Source organism: Micromys minutus (assembly GCF_963924665.1).
Source record: "Micromys minutus genome assembly, chromosome: 2".
Taxonomy (NCBI): Eukaryota; Metazoa; Chordata; class Mammalia; order Rodentia; family Muridae; genus Micromys; species Micromys minutus.
The window spans coordinates 22,737,476-22,762,015 of record NC_137971.1 but is presented as its reverse complement, the minus strand read 5'-3'; the positions used below and the strand labels follow the sequence as shown (position 1 = coordinate 22,762,015).

General features: G+C 44.6%; 1 protein-coding gene across 2 annotated transcripts in view; it reads right to left on the bottom strand.

The window, feature by feature from the left end:
• MYOF (myoferlin) overlaps positions 1-24,540 on the bottom strand; it is a 138,685-nt gene that overhangs the window by 54,140 nt on the left and 60,005 nt on the right. The window contains exons 14-23 of one of the 2 annotated variants that reach the window (XM_080912654.1): positions 22,057-22,125; positions 21,733-21,776; positions 19,376-19,458; positions 16,856-16,894; positions 15,294-15,418; positions 14,050-14,166; positions 6,708-6,885; positions 5,117-5,241; positions 3,402-3,508; positions 1,264-1,456 (exon numbers count right to left, since the gene is read on the bottom strand). In XM_080912654.1, the coding sequence (XP_080768780.1) occupies positions 1,264-1,456; positions 3,402-3,508; positions 5,117-5,241; positions 6,708-6,885; positions 14,050-14,166; positions 15,294-15,418; positions 16,856-16,894; positions 19,376-19,458; positions 21,733-21,776; positions 22,057-22,125 (1,080 nt within the window). The remainder of the gene's footprint in view (positions 1-1,263; positions 1,457-3,401; positions 3,509-5,116; positions 5,242-6,707; positions 6,886-14,049; positions 14,167-15,293; positions 15,419-16,855; positions 16,895-19,375; positions 19,459-21,732; positions 21,777-22,056; positions 22,126-24,540) is intronic. The other variant, XM_080912655.1, reaches the window with a different exon arrangement.

The following is a 24,540-nucleotide window of genomic DNA, read 5'->3' as shown; positions in this document are numbered from 1 at the left end:
CACGTCCCAGAGTCGGGAGGCGCTCACTGTGGTAACACTGCGATTATACGCAGCTAAGAAATGGGTCGTGGGTGGCCATGGGAGCAGAAGGGGAGGCATGGGAGAGCCCACTCTGGTCTGAAAGGTATTTTAGGAAACACCCTGTGCCTCTCAAGCGTCACTTGAAGAAAGCCGTTGGTAGCTTTATTCAGATAGTTTTCATCCGAAAGCGCTAAGAAGCCATCCTCTGCTATGGAGGGTGTCTGAATGTGCTCCTCAAGGTTCGTGCCTGAAGCTCTGTGTTCTGCGTACAGGGATGAACTATCATATGAGCAGGCGGCGTGTGAGAGCAGGCCCAGCAGCTTGCTTAAATGCTCTCATTCCTCTGATCCTCTCCAGTGATAACACAATAAAAATATTCCCTGTCAGATTTAGGTCTCTCGACCCCGACTCTCCCTGCCTCTCACGACTTCCTGCCCGCGCTGATCTGGGACAGCAGCACAGAAGGCGCTAAGATCCCTAGATATGCAAAGGACAGGAGGCGTCTGTCATGGAGGTGAGGGGCATCCCATCGACACTTATCCAGCACCTACTGTATACCCCTACTGTTCTTCCTTATCATCATCATCTAAACCTTCCCACATCAGTTCTCTGACCCAAGTACTGTGTTTTCCCCCATTTTACTGGCCGGGAAAACGGGCTTGGGTGAGTTGAAGAGCTCGCCCAAGGTCACGCATGATTTCATATTTAAACCCAGGCTTTTCCAACCCACACCACAGTGACATTTTAATTCTCTGTGCTGTGTTCTACTGTTCCACCACTCAAAATTCTCCACGACGGCAGTGTGAACATGACGCGTTTCCTGCAGGTTCCTCTGGAACCCAGCTCAAAATTCGGGTGACTTTCACTCCAGTCCTCAGTAGCCTCCTCAGCCCGGTAAGTCCTTGGTTTTTTGTTATTGATCATATCCAATCACAGTCGCAGATATTGTAGCAAATACCCAGCCCACCACCTGCCCCGCCCACCACCTGCCCCGCCCACCACCTGCCCCGCCCACCACCTGCCCCGCCCAACACCTGCCCCGCCCACCACCTGCCCCGCCTAACACCTGCCCCGCCCAACACCTGCCCCACCCAACACCTGCCCCGCCCACCATCTGCCCCGCCCACCACCTGCCCCACCCACCATTTGCCCCGCCCAACACCTGCCCCGCCCACCTGCCCCGCCCACCGCCTGCCCCGCCCTGCGTGTCATCCTCAGAAAGGACGGGATTCCAAGGTCTACCTCTTCGGTGAGTTGCATTAATTTATCCAGCCACTCCTCGATTTCCAACAAGGTGGATTTCACATCCGTGGCTTCAGATCTCATCCTCAGAGCTGCCTCATGTATCTGTGAGAGAAACCTAGACCGCAACTTTCGGATCTGAGTATCCAGAACTGTGACGTTGGCTTTTCCTTCTGTGACAGGCAAGGTGTATCTATAAGAAAAAGAGAAAAGAATGACATTCTAGACCTCAAAACTAAGTTCACTTACATTTGCCCACACGTTTAAGGCATGTCGGCATGCCATTTCATGTAGATTGAAATGTCAGCAGCCTCCTGGTTCTACAGGGGCTGCTTGGTTTAAACTGTGGTTGAGGATGGCTCTGTGGCATTGGTGGAACCGAAAAGGGGACAAAACTTTGAAAGCAGCCAAGTCTAAATATTCCAACTATCGTCATCATTATCATCATCATCACCATCATCACCATCATCATCATCACCAGCATCACCACCACCACCATCATCATCATCATCACCATCATCATCATCACCTTCATCACCATCATCACCATCACCACTGTTGTCCTCTCAGAAGGTTCTCAGAGAGCTCCAGAATTTAGGAAGGACCACTTGCATAGGACAATTTCCAGCCAAGTTAAGACTCCCCCCAAAAAGCAGGGACAGCTGAGCGAATGGTGATGATTAGCCCCCCCACCACCAAGTATGTTGCACCCTCGCTGTGACAGTAGGTGAGGCCACAAGTCACCAGTACCAGAAATTTCGACTCGTCACCCCACTTAGAACTTCCCGTCATTTGCATGAAGGATACCCTGGCAGTTTCCTTCAAACATGGAGTTTCCTGCTACATGACATTTAGAAAGACGCAGCTTGCGTGTTGGAAGACGGCTTGTGCTCTCGGGCCTGTGCTTCCTTTGCCAAACCCCACAGTTCACGGGCCTTTTCCACAGGAAAGCTGTAACTGCCTGCTTTTGTCTGATTTCGTATAACGTCTGTGTAGGGTTAGGATCCTGAGGTGGCCAGGTAAGGCAAAGGTTTACGGGAATGCTGTTGAGCTGGGAAGTCACCCTTGAGCCCTCTGAAAGCGAGAAGCTGACCGTGAGAAAAGCAGAAGGGCTCAGCGGGTAAATCATTCTCTCGGCATCACTGCAACTCCCCATTTTCCTATCTGTGAAGAACAGGTCGCCCCTTAGGATTCCCTAAGCTTTGAGTGTTCACAAAGCCAGTCAATGACCTGACTAGACCACTAGGCGGCGCAAGAGGACGGGTGACTAAGGCCTTACCCTAGAGGGGGATATGTCGGCTTCCGGAGTTATGACCTCCCCTGTCCGCAGCCTTATTAGCCAATATTTAAAGTGAGGTTGGGGTGAGTCATTTTCCCTTTTGATTTCTAAATGCCAAAGATCTGAGTTACTTCTTCAAGTCACAGCTATGAAATGTCCTCTGGCTAAGTCTGTGGACTGGCTTTGTCTAACCTGGCTTGGAGTGTATGTGTGTGTGTGTGTGTGTGTGTGTGTGTGTGTGTGTGTGTGTGTGTGTGTGTTGTTGTTGTTGTTGTTGTTGTTGTTGTTGTTTTGTTGTCGTTGTTTTGTTTCTTGTCTATTCCTTAGCATATAATGAATCTGCATGTCATTCTTGTTTAGGGGCTGTTCTGTCGCTGTTGCTCCTGTTTTAGTGTTCAGTGTTGAAGTGTTGCAGAACGAATACAGTGCTTGAAAAACAACAACAGTAACAACAAACCAAGCACTATCTCCAAAGACATGGATTAGGAACATTGTTCTGAGAGGTGGAAGCCATGTCTCTATGTCACTGTGGAAGTCAGGACTTACTGCTTCAGGAGGGTGGCTCTGGCCATTACTCCTCCCTGTCCTCCAACCCCCACCCTTTTCCTCAGGCTGCTCCCCGGAGGCCAGCCTGAGCCTCCCTGGGTTACTTTAGACTTAGCACCAAACCAGTGAATAGAGGTTTTCCGGGTGACTCAGAAACTTCTCCTGGGGTGGGTGGGACTTTCAAGGAGCTCAAAACAATGCTCAAAGGCATTTTTCCCCCAGAGAAATATTTGACAAGATTCAAGAAGCACTCAGAGTCTTAGAATTGGAGGATGAGGGCTGGGATGCGGAGGCAGGAGGAAGGTCACTGTACCTCGTGTCTTCTATGACTTCATCTATCAGCTTCAGCCACAGCTCCGCCAGCTGGTTTGCAGGAATTTTACCTTGGATCCCTGATTTTACAGCCTCTATGTTTGATTGCTGAAGAATTAGGAAGGAGAAAGAACAGATAAGGCTGCTATCATACCCAAGAAAGCGTTCCTTCCAAGGCAGGAGAGGGTGGATACAGGGGTGGGGACATAAAAGGGTTTCGTTGCAGAAAGCCAGAGGACTCTGTTTCTCACTCAGGAATATTTGCCCTGGCTTCGTGCTATTGACTTTTCTTCAAAGCACACTCAACACTGATAAGTTTCAGCAGCAGAGAAGACCTTGTCCTGCATTTTGACCTTTGAAACCATGTAACTATTTTATGTACTCCAAAAATAAACAGAAAGAAGCCATCAGGAATAGGCGAGGGAACCCTGAAAAGGGATATACGTGGAAACTGTATGAGCTCAGTTATATTTCAGATGGACAGTTGGACTAAACCACGCAACCTATTAAGATAGCATTTGACTATCTATCCTTAATTACAAAACAAAGGCAATCCAACCAGATCAAACCGGAACCACTGTGAACTTGTTCACAGTGGCTGAGTGTGGAGTTGAAGTTTGAACGAATGAACAGTTACAGTAGGAAGGCAGAAGCTGACATCTCACTGTAGGAAAGATAGACTAAGTCCTTGGTGGTAGATTAAAATTGGAGGCACCATTTTGGCCTTCAGTATCGTAACAGATATAGAAATAAGTATACATCTTTCTCTCTCTCTCTCTCTCTCTCTCTCTCTCTCTCTCTCTGTGTGTGTGTGTGTGTGTGTGTGTGTGTGTACATGCACATGCATATGAGTGTGACCATGAACTTCTTGGCTGGAAAGGCCTATAAGCAACAATATAGCAGTAGTAGGTTTTTTTTTTTTTCTTCTCTTTTTGGTTTGTTTGTTTTTCAAATGTCACTTCCTATTAAACCAATCACAGCATCTTAGAGAAGTGGTTACTTCAGGGCTGGAGTTGAGAAAGTACAAGCTAAGCCCAGAGCACACTGATGTGCTAGTGTCAGGCATCCGCCAACAGAGAGAGGAAGGGAGTGCCCGCTATGCCTAGCCAAAGTCCAGGTCATGGAAAGTCACTCTCTCTGTCAAGATTAGCCTGAGCTCAGACCACATGGTCAGTAGATGAGAGGAACCAGGGCAAAAACCCTCAGGAATGTCCCCAACCTAAGCAGGAGTCAGGAATGTCCCCAACCTAAGCAGGAGTCAGGAATGTCCCCAAACCTAAGCAGGAGTCAGGAATGTCCCCAACCTAAGCAGGAGTCAGGAGTGCCCCCAACCTAAGCAGGAGTTTGGCCAATTCTCCACCAACTCCTTTGAGGAAGGGCATGGAAAACTAATAAAAAATATTGTATTTTGGGCTGGAGAGAAGGCTCAGCAGTTAAGAGCACTGATGGCTCTTCCAGAGGTCCTGAGTTCAGTTCCCAACAACCATCTCATAGCACAACCATCTTTAGTAAGATCCAATGCCCTCTTCTGGTGTGTCTGAAGACAGCAATAGTGTACTCATATACATAAAACAAATCTTAAAAAAAATTGCATTTCGATTTCAACTTTATTTATAATTGTGTTTTAAGATCTTGTGCTACAGTGGCCAAGCTCGTGTGCCACCCCGTGCTTACCCTTACTGTCCGCTAAAAGGAAATGCTGGACGGATAACTCACCAGCCGTTCCGCCATGACTAGGAGAGTGTTCACTGCATCCAGGCGATGACTAATATCCTCCCAGTAGGAAGTCAGGGTGACAACGGGCTTTGTGTGGGCCCAAGGTAAGTAGTAATAGTAGTTCCCTGGCATGGAATATCAGGAGTCAGTGAACACGGGCACTTGAAATGGTCAACATACTTGTTACATAGATGTGCTGACAGGGCTCCTCAGTAATCCACAGGCTTGGGGAACGGTCTTCCCTAAGGTTTGTTTGCTGTTTGGGGAGGTGGAGATTAAACCCAGGGCCTCACACAAGCCAGGACAGTCCTCCACTGCTGAGCCACACCTGGGCACTATTCTGACTCATCAGTTTTATTCAGCCAAGTAACCGAGGAGCAGATGGTTCATTCATCTGCTTTGTAAATCTTTCTAAACCTCTAGCAAACGGAGGACAATGGTCTCAGGTTCTATTTGTGGCTGAGGATTACACAGTTGAACATCCATGATGGTTACGTCATACGGCATGGTCAAGTAGAGAGCACTGGAGGTTAGAGTCAGTTTCTCCATGAAAATGGTTCTTTTAAATTATTGCTTTTGCTGGAAGAAAAGCAACCCCACCCCACACCCTATTCTTTGCAAACCTCGGCTGCCCAGATGGGGTTGGCATGACTCAGAGACTTCCTGTAATTTAAGACTAAATGCTTTGGGCTGGAGAGATGGCTCAGTGGTTAAGAGCACTGACCGCTCTTCCAGAGGTCCTGAGTTCAATTCCCAGTAACCACATGGTGGCTCATGACCATCTGAAATGGAAGTCAGTGCCCTCTTCTGGTGTGCATAAAAACTGCATATAGATATATGTTAAATAAATCTTAAAAAAAAAAAAAGACTAAATGCTTCCTTCACATTTTCTAGGGCATTTTATGTTTTAAATTAGCTCATGCAAAAATTTAGGTAAACATAGAGCAATACTGTTGGACTGTTTATGTGCACAAAGTCATATACATAAACAAACGATTAAAAAGAAGAATGAAATCTTTTAAAAGAGGACTAGGTGTGTGCTAGTGAGACTCAGAAGCCTGGCTTTTCCAGTGTCTGAACCAGAGTGTGATCATTATCAACAACCAAACCTAAGGGGGATTTGTACTTGGTGGGGTACAGCTGCTTTAGGGAGTGTGGTATTTAGTGGGGTGAGCATCTTGAGATTTTATGCGGTCTGGTGCCCAGCCTGGGCACAGGATTGGGAACCTGAGATTCAGCTCCTGGAGATGGGAGCTGGCCTCGGCTGTCCCCAACCCCTTCTCTGCCTGTGTGCTAGCCTGGTGCACCCGAGTGGGATGAGTAGACAACTTGGAGGAAACAGTTTTCTCCATGTGGGTTCTGAGGACCTCATCGAGATTGTCAGGCTTGGTGGCAATCTCCTTTACCCACTGAGCCATCTCACTGGCCCACGGGTCGAGCCACTCGAGTTCCTAAAGGCCAATCTTCCTTATATTAACTAATGAGATGCTTCGAGATAATGGCCACCGGAGCGAAAACACATCGCATGCTTCTTGCCCTGAGGTGTGCCCACTGTGAGCATGAATAAGGGAGAACCTAACACCAGTCTTACCATCAAATACTGCGCGGCTGTACTGAGTTGTGGATGCCAAAGGTTTACAGGTTGCGTCAAACTTGTTGCCATAGTTCCCAATGCTGACCTCAAACTGAATGGCCTCCCCAACATCTTGCAACATGGTGGCTGAATGGAACACGGCGGCCAGGCTGTACTTCCGTCTTCGCTGGTATTTCTAAAGAGCGGGAAGAGGTAAAGGCTCAGTATCATGTCGTGTGTCTGTATCTATATGTGCATTTCCAGCGGATGACATTCCAAGCCTAGTTAATGAGTGATGTACGAAATGCCATCGGGCTATGGTTTCGGAACAATCAATTCTCCTTATGTAGGTGGGCGGGGACTAAAGTTCCGGTAGGATGATCACCATGGAAATGATTGGCAGAGGGGGAGAACGTTTTCAGTGGCTACAAATCATGGTTTAAACAAACTATGTTACTGTTGTTGTAGGATGAAAACTCATAACAATTTAAGCAAGTCTTAGTGCAAACATAGAAAAGGGAAGTGTTTTATTATTATTATTTTGCTGGTGATTAAACTCAGACCTTCCTACGTGCTAGGCAAGTATTCTACCAGAGAAATAGATCCCCTGCTCCAAAAGGATATATTTAAAATGAACTTATTAAATACATATTTTTAAACATTGATGCACATGAAGAGGGTCTGGAAGAACGTAACAGCAATACTGTCATTTCCTCCTCGATTCAATCAAAACCAAGCAGACATCTTGTCTGGCCATTGATGGCTTAATTTTTTGTCATTGTTCTATTAGTTGTTGAGAATTTTACACAATGTATTTTTGTATTATTCATCCCCGAAACAACTCCCAGGTCCTACAGCTTAATTTAAATAGTCTTTTTCTGCTGAAAACATTTTTACTTTAGTGTATGTGTGTGTGTGTGTGTGTTCTTGTGCATGCACATGTGCCTGAGTGCCTGTATACATGTGAACCACATCTGTGCAGGAGATGCAGGGGTCATAAAAGTGTTGGGTACCCTAAAACTGAAATTATAGACAGTAATTGTAAGCCCTCAAATGTAGTAGTAGTCCAGCCCTCTGCAAGGGCAGTAAGTGAACCTAAATGCTGAGCCATCTCTTCAGCCCTCTGACTCCCAAACCAATGATCCTTTTCTAACAAAACAAATTACACACACACACACACACACACACACGCACACACACGCACACACCATTTTAAGAGTCTGGTTCAAGAGCATCAATCACATTCACATCATTGTGCTATAGTCACCAACCACCGGGCACAGAACCCTTTTCACATTCAAATAAAAACTCTCCAGTTCTCCTCCCCCATCCCCTGACAGTCACCATTCCCTTTCTGCCTCTGAATTCGACCTCGCCAGCTTCTCTGACTGCGCGGTGTGTGGCTCTGCTGTGCCACCGTAATTCACTTAGCACAATGCCTTCTCTATCATCCACATCGTGGAACTTATACCTTCCCCTTGCCCCAGTACTACTGTGTTGTATGAAAACACTTCAGTTTTTGATTCAGTCAACCAGTGATGCACGCCTTTTGGCTATGGTGAACAGCATTGGGTGTGTAAGTCCCTGCTTCCAAACCCCTTGAGTCTGCACTCAGAAGTACAACCCTAGATTCTATAGTGATTCTATTTTTATTTTTGGGGGGTGGATTACTTCAAGAATGTGTTTTGTTTCGTTCTGAGACAGGCTCTTACTCTGCTTAGGCTGGCCTTGAAATCCCAACCCTCTTGGTTCAGTCTCTAGGTGCTGGGATCATAAACCTGACTTCCCATGCCCGGCTGTTGTGAGAACGTCTGTCTTCTTGTGGTCTTGTAGAGGTAGAAGGAGATGGGACCAGTCCTCCAGGTAGCTCATGACCATGAAGTCGCCATTTTGGTGAAAAGCAGTTTTGATGCAGCAGATGTAGAGAAACCCCTCTGAGCTCTTGCAGAATTCTTTCTAAACCATTGGCTGCAACCTCAGCTTCACTTTCAGCTTCAGTCATAATTTTATATGCAACGTAACTTCTTCTTCATAAAGTACTAAGCATGATTTTAAAAAGGGGAAGTTGTTTTTTTTTTTTTTTTTTTTTTTTTTTTTTTTTTTTTTTTAAGGAAATATAATTTGGGCTCTGAGTCTGTGATGGCATTTCTAGACTTGCTTAGCTGAAGTGAGAAAACCCACCCTAAATGTGAGACCACCACCGCGCACGAGGTGGCGCTCTGGGCAGATCAAAAAGAAAAAAGGGAGACATTCATCATGACATTCACCTTGTCCTGCTTTGTGATGAAGCTATATTTGTATTACAAAAATAACTTCCTTCTTTTAAATCCTTGTAAAATTCACATTTTAGCTTCCACTTCTCCCAGTGTTCTTGAGTCATGTATAACTGAGGAGCCTTCATAACCAGTATGACTCAGCAGCAGGCTCCCGATAAATTGCTCCAGTGCCCCCAGCTCCTCCAGTGCCAAAGCAGTGGGCTAAGATAGGGAAGCTTTTAGATCAAATATCCAGGCCGAAGCTCCCCAGGTAACTGGTGTGACCAAGCACCACAGGCTCCTGCTACTATGCCTTTCTTACCGTGATGGAATGTACTCTCGAACTATAAGCCAAAATTAACCCTTCCTTTTAAAGGTTCCTTTTGTCCAGTATTTTGTCACAGCCATAGAAACAAACAAACAAACAAACCATCCAAAACCTAATACAGGATTCAGAAGAAAGGATCGTGATTGGTATGGTACCTATCAATTAAGGCAGGGTCCACAGAGAACAAAGGACGGGGCAATCGCTAAGTGGGGAAGTGGCTGTATCTGACTGAGTTTGTCCTGCCCACAGACATCCAAGCCAAGATTCCATCAGAAACCCCGGTATGTTCTCATGCAGTGCCCACACAGTTACCCACAAAGGCCTTCCCAGGCTCCTCACCCCGGGGTACCTGACTTCTGGAAAGAAGTTTGGGCTTCTTGCAATCACCACAATTAGCCAAGACTGTCCGCCCAGGGTAGAGATGGAATCCCCTTTGGACCACTTTGCAAGTCCGAGCACCATGAGGCCCGTTGCTACAGTCCACTCACCTGCCCCAGAGTCCAGCTGCTCTAGACGAGGGTAACTGGGGGTTTTTAATCCTTAACTGCTTTCCCCGTGACCTCGGGGTAACAAGCACAATCTAGAGAGAAGCTGGGTGTCTCGGCTTTGGTTCTGGGACCTCTCTTAGTAGCAAATCTTGGGGGGCAAAACTGCTTACAACCAAGGAAAGCTAAATTACAGAAATATAAAGGCCAACATCCAGGATGAGGATAGAATTCCTTGTGCTCAGTCAAGGCTGATCTTTGCTGGTAAGCCTCCGCAAGATGGACATACTTTGACTACAACGTTTAAAAGGAGCCTGCCTTCCCTTCGCCTTTTGTTGAGACTTTGTAGTGGTGTTGAGAAAAGAAGACTTACATCACCCCTCAGAAGAGCGAGCAGAAGGGAGGGTGGGGTAAGCTGTCTGTCCTGAAATGCTCTAAGATAAACAAAAATGGCAAAATCAATCGCCTTTATGTTTTTAAAAAAGCCCCTTGGATGCATGTGGTTCCGGGGTGCTTATACTGAGCACGTGGACAGACATTACTGCAGCAAGTAGGTATTGTCTGACTTGTTGCCTCTGCAAAATCAGACAAGTACTTGTGTATGGGTTAATAAAAAAAAAGCAGGAAGTGCAAAACAAAACCAGAAAACAGACCAGAGAATGACAATGAAAAAAAGAGAAAATTAAGGAAGAGGCCCCAAAAGGCAGTATGTGCTCGAATAATGCCGTCTTTACAAACTTTGGTCTTTTTTTTATCTGCTGGGGCCTTCTACGGAAGCACCAGGCTGGACCTGCTGCTGTTGCCTGGTAAGATCCACCCGCCAGGCCCACCCAGAACAGGGCTAGTGCTGCTACAAGGAGTGGGGCTCTCTTGGTTCTGACAAACAAGTTCATTTTTGACCAGGATCGTGTTCTAGGCTGAGCTAACCATACTCGCTGAGTAGGAATGTCCATTTTCCTCTCCCTCGGCTCCCACTGCCCCATGATGGGATGCGCTTAGATTCCCAGCTCCTCTCTTGCCTTTGAACTGTTGGTTGTTTTTTTGTTTGTTTTGTTTAGTTTTGTTTTGTTTTGTTTTTGGATTTTTGGTTTGCTTGTTTTTTTCCCCCCTACATTTTGGTTTTAATTAAATGTGTGGTATAGGCTAATCCACTATCTGTATTTGATTATTTGTTACAGAGGGGACAGATTCTGCTTTCTGCCCCAGCTAATGACAAGCTGTTCTTTGATGCCCACCACTGGCGGATACAGATGGCAATACACGTCATTGGAGCTTTGTCTCTCATTTTTTTTTTTTGTTTTCAGTTTTTAAGGAAATGAAGGGAACGAGGCTCCTTGGCTCTTGGTGCTCAGCTGGTCTCTCACCCACTTCTGTTCTCCTTCTTTCACATGGTTTAGTGTGAAGAGGAGGAACCTGGATGTGAATTGTGCTCTGATGACAGCTAAACCCCAGAGCAACAAATAAACAAAACCCCACGAGATATCACGGAGGGAGGTCTATCCATCATGACATTTCTCCATGACCCTTAGTTCCAATGCCGTATTTAAAACCCAGGTACAATCTATGACTACTCAGGCTCATTGCCACCCTGCGGTCATACTTCAGATTTCCTTAGAGGCCCACAGGACACAGACAGCTATCCTCCTGGGCAATCCTGTGCTAAGGAGTATGTGGGATGGCTCACATTCCCACCTGCCCGATCCTCTTGTTTCTCTTTCCTAACTCGTCTTCAATGTGTGGTGAGAATCTTTATAGAGTTGATAATGCTGTGAAGTGGACGTAAAGCCTCTAGCCGGGACCGTATTGCAGGAAGTGGGGGATACATTTCCTTGGGCTCTGCATATGCTGTAAAAACCACAGAAAATGGGTTTGCCCTGAGTCTGTTTCACAGCATGGACTCATGGAATCCAACTAAAGAGGCTCTCTAAGAATAACCAAAGAAGAGATAGCTTAACAAGTCAGGATGAGATGTCTAGGCATTTGGTTACTCTTAATCCTTTTAACTAGTAAACTGGTATATTTATATCTTCGTTCATTTGGGTGTCTATAACAAAAATACCATACCATCATCTGAATAACTGATACATGGTAAATATTTATTTCTCCCAGTTCTGGAGAACCAGCAGATGAGGAATCTAATAAAGGCTATTTTTCTTGGCCTTTGTTCTCAAGGTAGGAGAAAAATGCCTCCATGAGATCCAGCTGTAAGGCATTTTCTCAATTAGTGATCAAGGGTAGGTGGGCCCATTGTGGGTGGTGCCACCCCTGGGCTGATAGTCCTGGGTTCTACAAAAAAGCAGGCTGAGCAAGGCAGGGGAAGTAAGCCAATAAGCAGCATCCCTCCATGGCCTCTGCATCAGTTCCTGTCTCCAGGTCCCTGCCCTGTGTGAGTTCCTGTCCTGACTTCCTTTGGTGATAACAATGTGGAAGTGTGAGCTGAATAAACCCTTTCCTCCCCAACTTGCCTCTTGGCTGTGATGTTTTGTGTAGGAATTACAAACCCCGACTAAGACAGAGGGTTTAAGGGCAAATGCTTACTACAGATCTTATTACCTAAATTGAATCATCCTACACGGAAACCTAACCTTCCAGGGCAGTGTGTTTGCCCAGGCTGTGATCTTTGCTAAATTGCCTTTTCTACCCTGTGTACAGTTGTTGCCCTGTGCCTTGCTTTCAGGAGAGACAAAGTGGGGGTGAAGAGAAAGGCAACCTCAGGAAGAATGGGAGAACATTATTCTCTGCTCCTGAAGGAGCCAAGTGACTGAAATGAGTGCAACCAAAGGTTGAGCTCCAGATGTCCCAAACGTGTATGATGGAAAAGTCCATCAGCACTGCTTTAGGTACTAGCCTGGCCTCATTGTCCCAGTGGAAGTCCATGATCAAGGCCATGGAGGGTTGGGGAGAGAAGACACAAGCTGGAGTTATCACAGAGAAAGAAGCCTTCCTTGAGGAAATGCCTCCATGTAGTTTCTGTTGCAATGAGTAGATATTCTTCCCGTTGGTCCTCCTAAAAGAGATCCAATTTTAAAACTGCCAGACCTTAGTTGACTTCAAGGAAGAAAACTGCCCTGGCTCAGCTGAGAGAGAACTCAGGAGAGCTGGACCTGAAAGCAGGTTGGAAGTGGACGGGAAGGCTGATAAACAGACTTAGCGAGCTGCCTGAGTTCATGGCTCCAAGAACAGCCACTTCATGTCAGCCATCCTGATGTTTACTTCATGCAGAGCTGACATCTTCTATAGAGTTGCTGCTTAGTTTCTCTAGAACACGGGAAAATGAGAGAAACGTCTAATTCTTAGACTGGATGCTGTAGCAGCCTAAGGGAGTTGGTGGCCCAGGACAATCTAGAACAAGCCAGGGGAGGCCCTGGGCTGAAGAGTGTCAGTGAGACAGTTGCTCTTCCAAACACTTCAGATTTGTGTGTCCTAAGAGCATTAACAGAAACAGACAGGTGAACTTAGAAGACTTCCTGTTTTGAAGGAAAAGAAGACTTAAAGGCACTGTAATGTCAGCAGGAAGCAGGCATGTCCTTATGGCTATGAAACCTGAGGTGTAGCTGCCTGTGGAAGTGGACACGGGCTAATTCTGGTACCAAAGCCATCCGGGGGAGGGAGCTCTTCCTCATAACCTCTCCACCCAAGGGGACTGTTTGGGAACTCTGTTCTTATGAACATATATGTGGTGGTCAGTCTTTATTTCAAGAATGACTGGATTATCAAACTGAGGAGATTAGTTATGCCTATGAGCATTTCTTGGTGTTTTTCTGGTCATTTCCGGAGACATGAGGTCTTGGATATAACTAGTGGACTATCCTTTGCTGAATATATATCATGATGTCACTGTCAGGAGCTGGTGACAGTAAGAGGTGCAGGAAGTGGGTCACAAGGGACTGTAAGACACTGGCATCTTTTTCCTGCTTCCTCTCTCTGCTACTTATCCACAATGAAGAAGCTCCTCAGTCACACATGCCTTCCATAATCCTGTTCTATCCAGTTTGCATGGGACTATACAACCCTGGACCAAACCTACAGAAACAGTGAGCCAGAACAAATCCTTCTGCCCTGAGGTTGTCTGTTTTTCAATTTTATTTAGTGATTTTGGTCAGAGACTGATATGCCAATGAACTTCTCAGTGGCCGAAGGAAGCCTCATTATCTTCATAGGGCTGTCACGGATCTATCAAGAGAATGTTGGAGTGACTTACTATAAAGCAGATCTTCCTCCAGCTTTCCCACAGATGACTCTTAATCCCTTCAATTCCTTTCATCCCATGCTACGTTCATACTGACATTTACCTCAACAACCAGAAGGTCATCATTTGAAATGGGCTCAAGCTTCTTTTCTGGTGGTTTCTTTTCATGGAACGTGCTCAGTTCAACCAAGATCCTGCCTCTGTAGGCCACCCCTTCTCCCTGAAATGCAAGAACACAACATTATTCCTACAGGCAGGGACCACAGCCGAAGAACCTCTGTGTATCTAATCAGGCTAGCATTGTTTTAACAAACAAGTCTTTAATACCTAAAGGAAGAATCATTACTCTCAGATGGATTCTAAATGAGGCCATGAGATGCTAGGGTAGAAAAGGGTCTTAGCTTGACTAAGGCTGGAGGCTTTCGAGCCATAGCCTGGATCTGGAAGGTTCTGAAGCAGGGTAGGCTCCAAGTCTCCTCCATCTTAGTTCATTGGAACAATCCAGCATGTCTGTCTATTTATTGACTCGGATCCCTTTCTCCTCTTCTCATAATAAAGAAACCATCATGTGGCAACCAGACAAGTCTCAGAATGGCCAGGAAGCAAAGGATCAAGATGCTCTGGGAATGCCAAAATAACAAAGAGTAGATGCTTCTCCTGCCCTGCTCAGCAGTGGTTGCCTATACAATCTTCTGGAGAGAAATAGAAAGCTCTCAAGTCCTCATCTGTCTTCACAGCTCCCTACCTACAACTTTCTCCCTGTTAAAAGACATTTAACATCTACTGGGGTCAAAAGGAAATTTCCCATCTCTGAGATGATGCTCAAACACAGTCCAGGGTTTCCACAGTCACATCACTGCAGATCCCGGAACATGCGTTGGAGGAGGAGGTCGGCGTTGGTCATCTGCTTTGCTGGTGTTCTCCACTAATGTAAAGTTGAACAGTGGACAGTCATGGGATGCTACTTACCCCATCTTATTACTCGGTCACTAGGATCTTTTTCTTGTTTGGACAGGATCTTGTTACATAGCTCTGTCTGACTGAGAACTCACTGTATAGACCAGGCTGACTTCAAGCTCACAGAGACCTACCTGCCTCTGCCTCTTGAGTGCTGAGATTAAAGGTGTGCACTACTATGCCTGCCCTTCTGATCCTTTATTTTCATTCATTAATTCTAAGATATAGGAAGAGTAGGACTCTCTCCTTTAACACTTTATCAGCTGAATGGTAGGTCTGTGTTAGGGGTGGAGAAAGTAGACACCTCTTACTTGAGATACTTATTGCTTTTATTAGAAGGAATCCCATTAGCCAGTGTCCATTAATCACAGCCCTAACTGATAGACCAACCTTTCCCGAATTCAGCTCGTCATAGGGATCTGGAAATCCTGTGTACTCTCGGGGGCTTCCGTAGAGGTTCAAGTAACAAGGTCCAAATGTTGGGACAAAGCCCACCTCGGTCTCTCCTGTATTTGCTGAGACATAACATCATTATTAGATTTCAGGTCTTTAACATTCAAACTATGGGAATAAATATTAGTAATTAGTCAGTTAGGTGAAATGAAGTTTTTCCTCTAGTTGGTGAATTAGTTGCATTAGTGAAAATTATGAATACTGTAGGACCTGCCATATTTCCATTTTACTAACGCTCTAAGATATTAATCAAAAAATCAAAATTATACAAAAAGAATGCTATCTAGATGAAAGAATCATAAGGTTTTCAAGTTGTTCTTCACATTTTTTGCAAGTTTATAAATGACATATTAAATATTTTGTCATATTTGGAGTAACAGAGTAAGTTACTAAGTAAGAAGTCATTTAAAAGATGTGCCAGATTTACTTAATGTCATCTGCAAAGATGCCATTTAGCCTTAAGTAGTATGGTAGGTGCTGTTAAAGATACACTAAAAATTCAACTGAGTCATTGAGTTCTTCACAGTTTGAAGACTGCATTGCTATCTGAAGTGTTAACCAGATTACCATCCATTGCTCTCTCTCCCCAGTGAGCATCTGGTAAACTCTGCTCTGCTACTTGAACTCAGCAAGATTGCCCCTCAATAAAGGGTACTGAGGGCAACACAAAGAAACAGCCAATCAAGGGGAAATCCAGGATGACCATAGGGGATACAAGAGTTTTCTTCATCAAGCTGGATGGTTCCCAGATGAAAGAAGGGTTGATAGATTTTCCTCCAAACAGCAAAGTTAGGAGCATTCTGGGGCGATACATGGAGGTCAAACTTTGGTTCCCTTCTTTGACTGTATGTCTTTAGCATACAGTGGTGTAGGACAGGGTGTTGGGTAAAAATAAAGGATTGAATCAGAGTCTCAGAGAAAGAATGTTCGTGTTAGAAACTTCTTAACGCCAGTGCTTCTCCAACGCCTCATCTAGAGGAACACTAGCATCTGCCTTAAGACAACGGTGGGGGTCAGCATTGAGTAAACTTGCAAAAAACGTCAAGGACTGCACACCAAAGTGCATGTTATGGTACCCTGTACTAGGAGGTGTGAAAAGTGCAAAGTCTTCATTTCCTCCAACCTAGAGACTCACATTGAAAGTGGGGAAGAGATACTTCACACATTATTGGAACTATAGATTTAGGGGTGCCCTGCGCCTCTACCCATAGAATATTCGCAATAACAGAAAGTATTATATCTCACAAACAATTACTAGCACAGGATGATGCGTATCTAGATGAAAATATTCAACAGGGCACACGGGCTGGCTATTGAATGTGTTTTAAATGTAGCCATGCAGGAGCAACACACATCTCTTACAAAACACTCTAACTCTAGCCAAACGCTATTTGAGACAGTGAAACAGGGAAGGGTTTTAAGGCGATCAATTAATACATTCGTAGTAAGATGTCAGGGATAGGAAGCTGTAGAGGACAGCAAAATTACAAAGCGTAAACCTGTATATGACGCAGCCCCAGTTCCCGAGGATGAGAAATCTACGTAGCAAAAATACGATTGGTTAAAAAACAAGAGAAACACGGAGAGTTTAAAACACACACAGCAAAGTTAATCGTGTTCTGTGCTGGATAAGCAGCTTAGCAACGGCAAGGAATCCCTGGCTCACACCCAAATCCCTTTCAAATTTGAACTAGTCTTACCAGTTAAATGTGGACTGGCTCAAGGCCACGCGAATTACCCAAACTTTCCTGCTTCACAGAGCCCAGCATTTGAGAAGAGCTGGCTTCCCACGGCCACAGGAAGCGGGTGAAGTTACTGACACAGCATGCTTTTAATAACTCATTTACATGTCCCTCGATGGGGCCATGGCCAGAAAATGCAAGTTAATTTGGATCGTTAAGCAAACACCTGTAGTTAAGCACGGGTCATATGATGCAGAGCTTGGCTGTTTCTTCGTGTGCATGTGTGGTGGGCATCAGGGAAGGGGAGTTGAGGGAGTGTGGGTCTGCTCCCTGTGTTTTGTGACCCTAAAACAAGGCTACCTGCAGGACCTGTAGTGGCAGAAATTCTCAAGAGAAGGGAGCTGAAACTGCCTGTCACAATTTCTGGGATTAGTTCCGATGTCATCACTAAGAATCCGTTTAGCGGTGTTTCTTGAACCACTACCGTTAGATGCTGTTTAGTGACTCTCCGCTTTAGAAGTGGGCTGGATTGCCTGTCTATGCAGATGTGGCTCTTTCTGATCTCTGCTGGTTCTCACTGACCTAAGTGGGCACTTCCATATTGCCCACTCAGAGAAAAGAGGCTCCGAGCACACCCGCCCTTCCTCTGTCCTCGCTTCATCTCTATGTTCAGGGCTTGTGAAATAAAATTTACACTCAGAAGGGGAGTGGCATTTATATTCTGCTCAGCGCTGGGGCAAAACAAATAATTCTTATGTAGTAGCCATTCTAATATGTGCTTTCTGCACAGAAAGGGGCCATAATTCTATTTCCTTTGCGGAAGCTCCCCCATTCTTAGGATTCCTTCCTTCAGCAGAGAATGTGCAGATGGAATCTCTTTCTGACTTTAACTGTTTGCTTAAGATAATGCTCCACGTGGCTTTATGTTTGAACTGTGCACTTCTGTCTAACTTTGTTTCCCCTGAGACTTATAGCTGCTTTCTCTTTAACACCTTAAGATATAAAACTAGCATTTTTATCCCATCTCTAGGATCTTCCAGGTCCTTGACTTTGGTCGGGATTGATACTATATTATTTTTTCTTATTTGACGTGTATTAGCGTTTTTGTCCGCATGTGTGTATATGTGTGGATCATATATACACAGTGCCTGCAGAAGCCTGGAAAGGGCATCAGATCCCCCTTGGAACTGAGCTATGGTTGTAAGCCATGTTGAGGTCTCTGGGCAATACAACAGCAGTAATGTTCTTAGTCTCTGAGCCATCTCTCCACCCCATACTGATTTTCTTCAAACACTGATGCTCTTAAACCATATGACAGTAAAAAGAAAAACTTCAGTTCCTCCAGGCAAAATTTTATTCCACATTACTTCACTTTACCCAGTATGTTTAATATACTGTCCCTTGCAAAACTCAAGCTGCAGGTATCAATGTGCTTGTGTTCAATTTTTCTCTTATTTTAACTGCTTTCCTTTTCTTTACTCCCAGTCCTCAGATATGCACGAATCCATAACAACAGGTCCACCCATCTGTGGGCACTCTGAACTGACAATCAAGGCAGTTCTAAAGCAGCGCCTGGCAAAAAGGCTTTGAGTGGAGCAAGAGAAATGACAGTTCATAACTTGGTATTGCTTCCATGCTTAGTTATTTTACTGTTTATCACCAAAACGTCATCGGCATGGTTCACTGGCCTTACTGTGTGTGTGTGTGTGTGTGTGTGTGTGTGTGTGTGTGTGTGGTATGTGTGTGTGTGCTCAGTGTGTGTCTGGTATGTGTGTGTGTGTGTGTGTGTGTGTGTGTGTGTGGTATGTGTGTGTGTGCTCAGTGTGTGTCTGGTATATGTATGTGTGTGTGTGTGTGGTATGTGTGTGTATGGTATGTGTGTGTGTGTGTGTTTGGTGTGTATGTGTGTGGTATGTGTGTGTGTTTGGTGTCTGTGTTTGAGCGCATGTATGTATGTGAGTACTAGGGATTGAACCCAGTACTTTTTATTCCCTAGGCACACACTCTAATGATTGGCTACATCACCAGCCTTATGTCTCATTCCTATTTTGAGACAGGGTCTTGTTAAGTTGCCTAGGCTGGAGGGAGACTTCCTATGTAACCCAGACAGGTCTCCTGTCTCGGTCTCCTCTGCAGCTGGGGTCATAGTCCTGTACCATCAAGACCAGATACATTACCATTTACCGCATCAAGCCTGTTTCTAGGTGACTGCCACAGTTCATGTGTTCTGTGCTAAGTACTACTCGCTAACCATTGCACCACCGGAGCATTGCAATTGACACTGTTCTCCTCTAGAAGCTTTGAATCCTGCTGAGCTCTGGTCCTTAGGACTCTTACCTTCTACTTCTCCCCCAGAGGCAGCAATTTTAGAGAGGTACAGGTACGTTGTCCCAACTACATCATTTTTGGTAAGCCGGTCCCTGTGTAAAACAAGAGGTTACATCTTCTGCCTATGAAGTTATAGCTTTAGCTCAGTAATATTAACTGAAGAGTTAGGAGACTCTAGGCTTCAAAAGCTGTTCTGTCCAGTGGCCGCAGGCTTTATTGTACTTAAGGATTGTTTGGAATCTTCCCACCCTCATCTGCCCAAGCTCAATTCGGGAAACCTTAGCCAGAGGCCAGCAGTATACACACAAAGACTGCACCTGCACGTCTAATGCTGATGACTCTAGCGACTCTAGAAACCCTGGTCAGACAAGGCCTTCTGATGTCGTGAAATTGAGATTAGCAGAAAAGACGAAGGATTTTCAAATGGCCACAGTTGACATCATTGCCATGAAAGGAACGGACTAGTTATGTGATGTTACATTGCGAATTTATTAGTGGACGGTAATTTTATTGTGTTAAAATAGTCAGATATGTCTTACCATATCTACAATAATTTTTATGGTGCTTAAAATGACTTAATGAGTATTATGGGCTGTATCTAAGGACCTACCAATGAGGAAAAAAGTCTCCTAATTAAATTCAAATGCGTATTGAGCACCTACTGTATACCAGATGTTGTTTCTCAGAGCACAGGTGCTTGAGTAAAACTTAAATTTTACCTATATTGTGGGAAATATTTTTTTGCCACTATTTGCTACAAGTACAAATATGAATGTGTGCTTTTCTACGGGTATCCTAATGATGCCTGAGGATGAAAATGTACTACGAACATTGATCTGTTTCTTTCCTTTTATCCATTAACCATTTAGTGACATGCCCTCTCTGAAGCCTTAAAGCTCATTGTTTGGGGAAACGATGATAGCATCATATCTTGTAGGAAGTAACCAACCCAAATAATTTGTTAGAAAAATATTACATACAGCCATTAAATCATAAGCACAGGGTTAAATGTTTTCTGTCTCTTCAGATAGGCTTAGAATTCTTAGCCTTCCCTTCATTTTGCAAATACCCTTCAGAATGTGAAATCACAGATCTGGGACCAAGGCTTGCCCCAGGGAAGCGGGAACTCTCTGCATGCGCGTCCTTATCTATTCACATGCTTTGAAGGGAGCAGAAAATGGCAGGAATGCCCACATCCATAGAGAGCACAGGTGACTCTGTAATGGCTCAACCAGCAGCCACTCAGATCTAGAGTCAAAAGGCCAGGGTGGACACCTAAGCCAAGCCCAAGTCCATACTCCCAGGGGTCCCTAAGGCCCTGGAATTTCTTGTAATATATGACCTGGGGATCCCCAATACCTTGAAACTTCTAGATTAAGAAAGGAGACATTTTGTCCTCAGATCTCAGCTGTGGCTCTCAGTTACCATGTGGTCACAAAACAAGAGCCTCTCCTCCACCCAGCATGTCACCCTAACATAAAAATCAGATGCATTTGACCAAAGGATAAATGTGAGGTTACCACACAGTATATGAGCCCATCTGGTCTGTAATCATTAAGTGTTTGTGGGCAAGCTACCTGGCCCCTCTGAGACTCAATGTCCTTACTGTACGGTGAAGCTGAGAGTAGTCCCTGCTCCACAGCGTTACCATGGAGATGAGGATGACACTTGTTCATGCCTCTTCTTCAGAGGGTTGAGGGCTGTCAGTTGAACACTCCATCCAACAAGGAAGAGCATTCTATGATTGGTCTTATGGTTCTGAGAGGTTGGTCTAGTAAGAATTCTTTAATAAGTCCTCCTTTCTCTTCCCCTCCCCGCTCCTCCTTTCTCCCACTTCTTTCCCCTTTTTTCTTGAGCCTTTGTCTTACTATGTGGCCCAGGATAGGCTAGAACTCATAATTCTCCCCAGCCTTGCAAGCACTAGGGTCATAACCATGTGTTACCACGCCCAACTTAATGATTTTTCCCTACTTCAGGTAAGCAACTTTCTCACTTTTCCTATTTTAATAATAACAAAGAGTTGTTTTTAGGCATTTTGATGATTCTTCCTAAAAATTGTCTTACTCTATTTCTGGTCTATTTTGGGCAGCCTAATGGAAATAAAATTTCTAATTTCTTATCTTTGAGCATTTTCAGGTGACTACCTCCTTAATTTGGCTTATGAACAACTGAACCAAGAATTCTAAAACTTTTCTATTATTACTGTTATGGCCTTATTGTTTGTATTTTTAAAGATCACTGTGCCACAGGTTTAGCCTTCTTGTAGAAGAATACACCAAAAGGTGCTACTTAGGTCATCAATGCGATGCACTTGGTACCCAGATGTCTAACTTGTCAATGCTAATTCCAACCCATTTGCGACTCACCAGTCATATACTGTTAGCTTGATCTTTTCACACATGGAGGGAAACTGTCAGAGAGAAACAGAAAATGGTAATTATTTCTCCATTACTTCACTAACTAGTGGAGTCAATATTCTTAGTTATTTTTATTACTTTTTACATTTTCTTTTTATTAATTTATTATTTTACTTATAATTATTTATAAATAATTTATAATTTATGATAATAATATAGTTATTTTATTTATTTACATCCCAAATATTGTCCCCCTCTCCCAGTCCCCCCTCAAAGATTTTTTTCCTCTACTCCCCCCATATTCTTAGTTTTTATGAAAGAAAAATATCAAACCTTGATCTGAAGATTGACAACTTGATTCCACTCGGGGTTTGCATTTTTCTCAATTATATTTGTGCACACCTGAAAAAATCGCCAAAGAAAACCAGTAGGTAGTCACAGTTCTAACTGCTAACAGCTGTACGTGTGTGTGTGTGCGTGTGTGAGCATGTGTGTGCATGTGTGTGTGCACACATGTGTATGGTTATGACTTTAGTGGTCTACCTTTTAGTTACATACTTAGTGACCTGTAAACCTTCTCTACTCATTCTTCAGTCCCTTTCTTCCTTTTTCATTTTCCTTCTCCTCCCCTCTTCTTTCCTTCCTCCTTCCCTTTCCTCTCTGCCCCCTTCTCTCTCTCTCCTCTCTCCCTCCTTCCTGTCTATTCCTCTCTGTCTTCCACTCTCCTGACCCCTCCCCTTTGTCTTGGTGACAAGGACTGAACCGGGGCTTTGTACGCACAGAGCAAGTACATCTACACCTCACACCTGAACTTTTCTGACAATAAATAGGTTAATACGACGTGGGCTTGAGTTTAACCTTGGTCTTTGCTTCTTCCATTTGTACTTGCTGAACATCAAACAGGTAAATGTAACAGGAACTGAGGTTACTAAACATTTATTATATACTATTTGATAAGCATCTCATGGTTATTAATTGACCGGATTGTTTCTGTCTTGTATTTCCAGTCAATCAGTTGCTTAGGCTTATGGTAAGTCAGCACAACACCCTCCCCAACCTGTCAATAAATCCTGACCCTCATTTCCTCATGAAGCTTCTGACACACTTGCTCACAAGCATCTACACTTGGCTTCCGTATGACTCCCCCAGTCCCTTCCTGCTTTTTGACTCTGACACCTCTCTACTGTGAGCCCTCCAAGCCCACTCAGGATGAAGTTCAGAGCTCTCTGTGCCTCATGAAGCCCTCTCTAGCCCACTCCTGCTGACCTCGTGTCTCACTTTCCTCCTTGCTTGCTTCCCCTCCAGCCACACACACAGGCTTCCCTTCCCTGAAAGGAGGCTTCCTTCATGGCCTCTTCTTCCTGCTTGGAGCCTTTGGGACCACTACACGTCCATGTCTCTGCTCAAATGTTATGCCATCCAAGGTGTTCCAGTTGATAACTTCACATACACATATATTCTCTCCCTCCCCTCCATCTCTCTCTCTCTCTCTCTCTCTCTCTCTCTCTCTCACACACACACACACACACACACACACACACACACCTATTCATCACACGCAGATGAAGACACACACACACACACACACACACACACACACACACACACACACACATATATGTCTTGCTGCCATATGCTTGTGCATAGAATTTGGAAGTAGGGCCTGTGGGGAGGAAATTAAAAGCAATGAGGTCCTGAGAGTGGGGATCTCGTGATGGCATTAGTAAAGAGATTGAACTGTCACACTTACTTTCTCTTGTCATGGGTTCTTCTACTATGGTACAGTGAAATAAAAGGTCCTTACCAGATTCTGAGCAGATATCTACACTCTGTTCATAGACTTTCCAAAACCATGGGCCTAATAGACTTCTACTCTACACATTACTCACCCCCAGGTATTTTGTTCCAGCAAGAGAAAACAGATTAAGACAGCCTGTGTCTTCTAGGCTCTTCGAGAACTATGGCTGCCCATCTGCTCATTTCCACATCCCCACAACACGAAGCAGGTGACTCCTTAAACTAATTAACCAACTCAGAGATCCTGTGAGATTGTTGGCACTCACATTTACAGTTTAGGAAGCTCAGAAATCAACGACTGTGGCTGACTGTGGAGAAGAGTGAAGTCTACAGTTCAAATCAGACTACATTTACAACCTCCTAGGAAATCATGTGTGCTCACACGGGTGCTGTGTATGGCTTCCTGCTTTAATAACTAAATAGCTCAAACACAAAGAAGATGCTGACTCTTGGCTCCTGTAACTGTCCAGGGCATATCATTCTATGGAATAATAACCCTATTTTGGACCATCTCTATGGTGGGCGTGGTCTCCCCTACACCAAGGGTCACTTTAATTTTTCCAGAGGTCTAAGATAGGCTTTTCTGCTCTACTCTCCTGTCTCATCACATTGTTAGGGCATGGAAAGTGAATACCCTGATGAGAGTCAGGAGTTGTGGGTGTCCTTATAAGCTCTGTCACAGTCTCCTGTGTGTCAAGACCCATTTGGGAATTGAACAACCTTGTCATGGGGGTTACATATCAGACATCCACATTACAATTCATAACAGCTGCAAAATTACAGTTGTGAGGTAACAACAGAATAGTTTTATGCTGTATTAAAGCATCACAGCATTACAGAGGATGAGACCCACTGGTCTCCTTTGAGGAACTACTTAGATCAAACTGGCACATGAGAATTCTGTGGAGGATGGCCTTGATTGTTAGTTGATATGGGAGGTCCCAGTCCACTGTGGGCAGCACCATTCCCTGAGCATGGGCTATGTAAGAAAGCTAGCTAAGTGTGAGGCTGGGAACCAAC